The sequence below is a fragment of the Pundamilia nyererei genome, unplaced genomic scaffold (genome assembly GCF_000239375.1).
Source record: "Pundamilia nyererei isolate P.nyererei 1_Seehausen unplaced genomic scaffold, PunNye1.0 scaffold00554, whole genome shotgun sequence".
In the NCBI taxonomy this organism is placed as follows: Eukaryota; Metazoa; Chordata; class Actinopteri; order Cichliformes; family Cichlidae; genus Pundamilia; species Pundamilia nyererei.
Genome location: NW_005187955.1, coordinates 52,359 through 53,789, shown reverse-complemented (window position 1 = coordinate 53,789; position 1,431 = coordinate 52,359). Strand labels below are relative to the sequence as shown.

Genomic DNA, 1,431 nt, shown 5'->3' with positions numbered 1-1,431 from the left:
TGCAGCAGGGAAGCAGACTCCACTGTGTTATCCCAGCAGTGTGACATCAGCTCGAGCTATGATGCTCTTTAACCTGGGCAGTGCCTATTGTTTAAGGAGTGAGTACGACAAGGCCCGCAAGTGCCTGACTCAGGTAACCATGGCAACTTTATGCAACTCATGTCCAGGACTGGCCAATCAAAATCTAGTTACTCTGGCATTAGACGTGTTACTTCATTGTTGCAGTGGTTCGAAGAAATGTTTTTATGGGGAGAAAAGAGAAACTAATAAACGTTGAAGAATCTGGGACGATCACATTTCAGTGACGATGTTGATCAAACTGGCTGCTGATTGTTTTTGCTGCATTTTATGCTCGACAAATGTATTAAAGCCTTTTTAAAATTCATTTTGGAAACTGTTACTGTTCAAAAGCATCTGATTCGCCCCGTTTCTTTAATGCTGTAATTCTGTGTGTAACCCATCAGGAAGCTTAAAGCAGTGAGCGTCCCGACAGTTCAGTAATAATTTAATTTGTGCTGTCACCATCAGGCTGCGTCGATGATGAACAGCAAGGAGATCCCGCCCGAAGCCATCCTGCTGGGAGTGTACCTGGAGCTGCAGAATGGTCAGTGAGCTGCTGCGTCACCAGTTACACCTGTTGTAACGTGTTTTTCGCCTGGTGCCCTGTTTTGGTTGGGTTGGTTTGTCACATTCCACATATCAAAGCGTCGTATTGGCTTTGCAAACAGTGGAAACGGGCTGAGCTGTTGTGTTTGTGAGGGCATTTTAAACCTGATCCTTGAATGTTATGTTTGGTCCTCAGGAAACACTCAGCTGGCTCTGCAGATCATCAAACGCAACCAGCTGCTGCCTACCACGCAACAGAGAGTCTCCCCGGACTTCCGTAAGAAACCCATCCAGCCGCTCCAGTTGCCCTCATCTTTTACTCAGATCCAGAGGAAATGAGCCACCTCACCCGTTCCAGACCACACATCCTGGCCGAACCTTGATATTTATGAAGCTGTATGAACTGAGGAGACTTTTGACACCATCTGCGTTGGTGTCAAATGGCCGAGAGAGCGGCCTCTTTTATTTTCACTGTATGAGGAATTTGTGTGTGAAGAATGAAAATAAATTTTATTTACTGAATCACATGTGGCTCGGTTTATGTTTGCCTGGGAGGATGTGGAAGAGGACAGCGAGGTGTGTGTGTGCGTGTGTGTGTGTGAGTGTGTGTGCGTGCGCGCGCGTGCGTGCGTGTGTGTGTGTAAAACATTTGGATTGTAAATGACTGCGGAGGTGTAGTTGGTCTTAAATGGTTAGCCTGTCCATCTGTAGTCTTTGGGTTGTAATCCGGAGATCTGGTGGAAGTGCGTCCAAAGTCTCGGGCAGAACGACTAAAGGCTCCGAGTCTGAGTGAGGCGAGCAGGTGGAGAAGATCAGATCAATATC

At 47.0% G+C, this 1,431-nt stretch overlaps 1 protein-coding gene across 4 annotated transcripts in view; it reads left to right on the top strand.

Annotated features, from left to right (window-relative positions):
- cnot10 (CCR4-NOT transcription complex, subunit 10) overlaps positions 1 to 1,116 on the top strand; it is a 16,070-nt gene extending 14,954 nt beyond the window's left edge. For 3 of the 4 annotated variants that reach the window (XM_005754367.2, XM_005754371.2, XM_005754370.2), the window contains exons 17-19: positions 6 to 133; positions 529 to 604; positions 803 to 1,116. In XM_005754367.2, coding sequence (XP_005754424.1) covers positions 6 to 133; positions 529 to 604; positions 803 to 945 — 347 coding nt within the window. In that variant the 3' untranslated portion in view covers positions 946 to 1,116. The remainder of the gene's footprint in view (positions 1 to 5; positions 134 to 528; positions 605 to 802) is intronic. The other variant, XM_005754368.2, reaches the window with a different exon arrangement.
- The last annotated feature ends 315 nt before the right edge of the window (positions 1,117 to 1,431 follow it).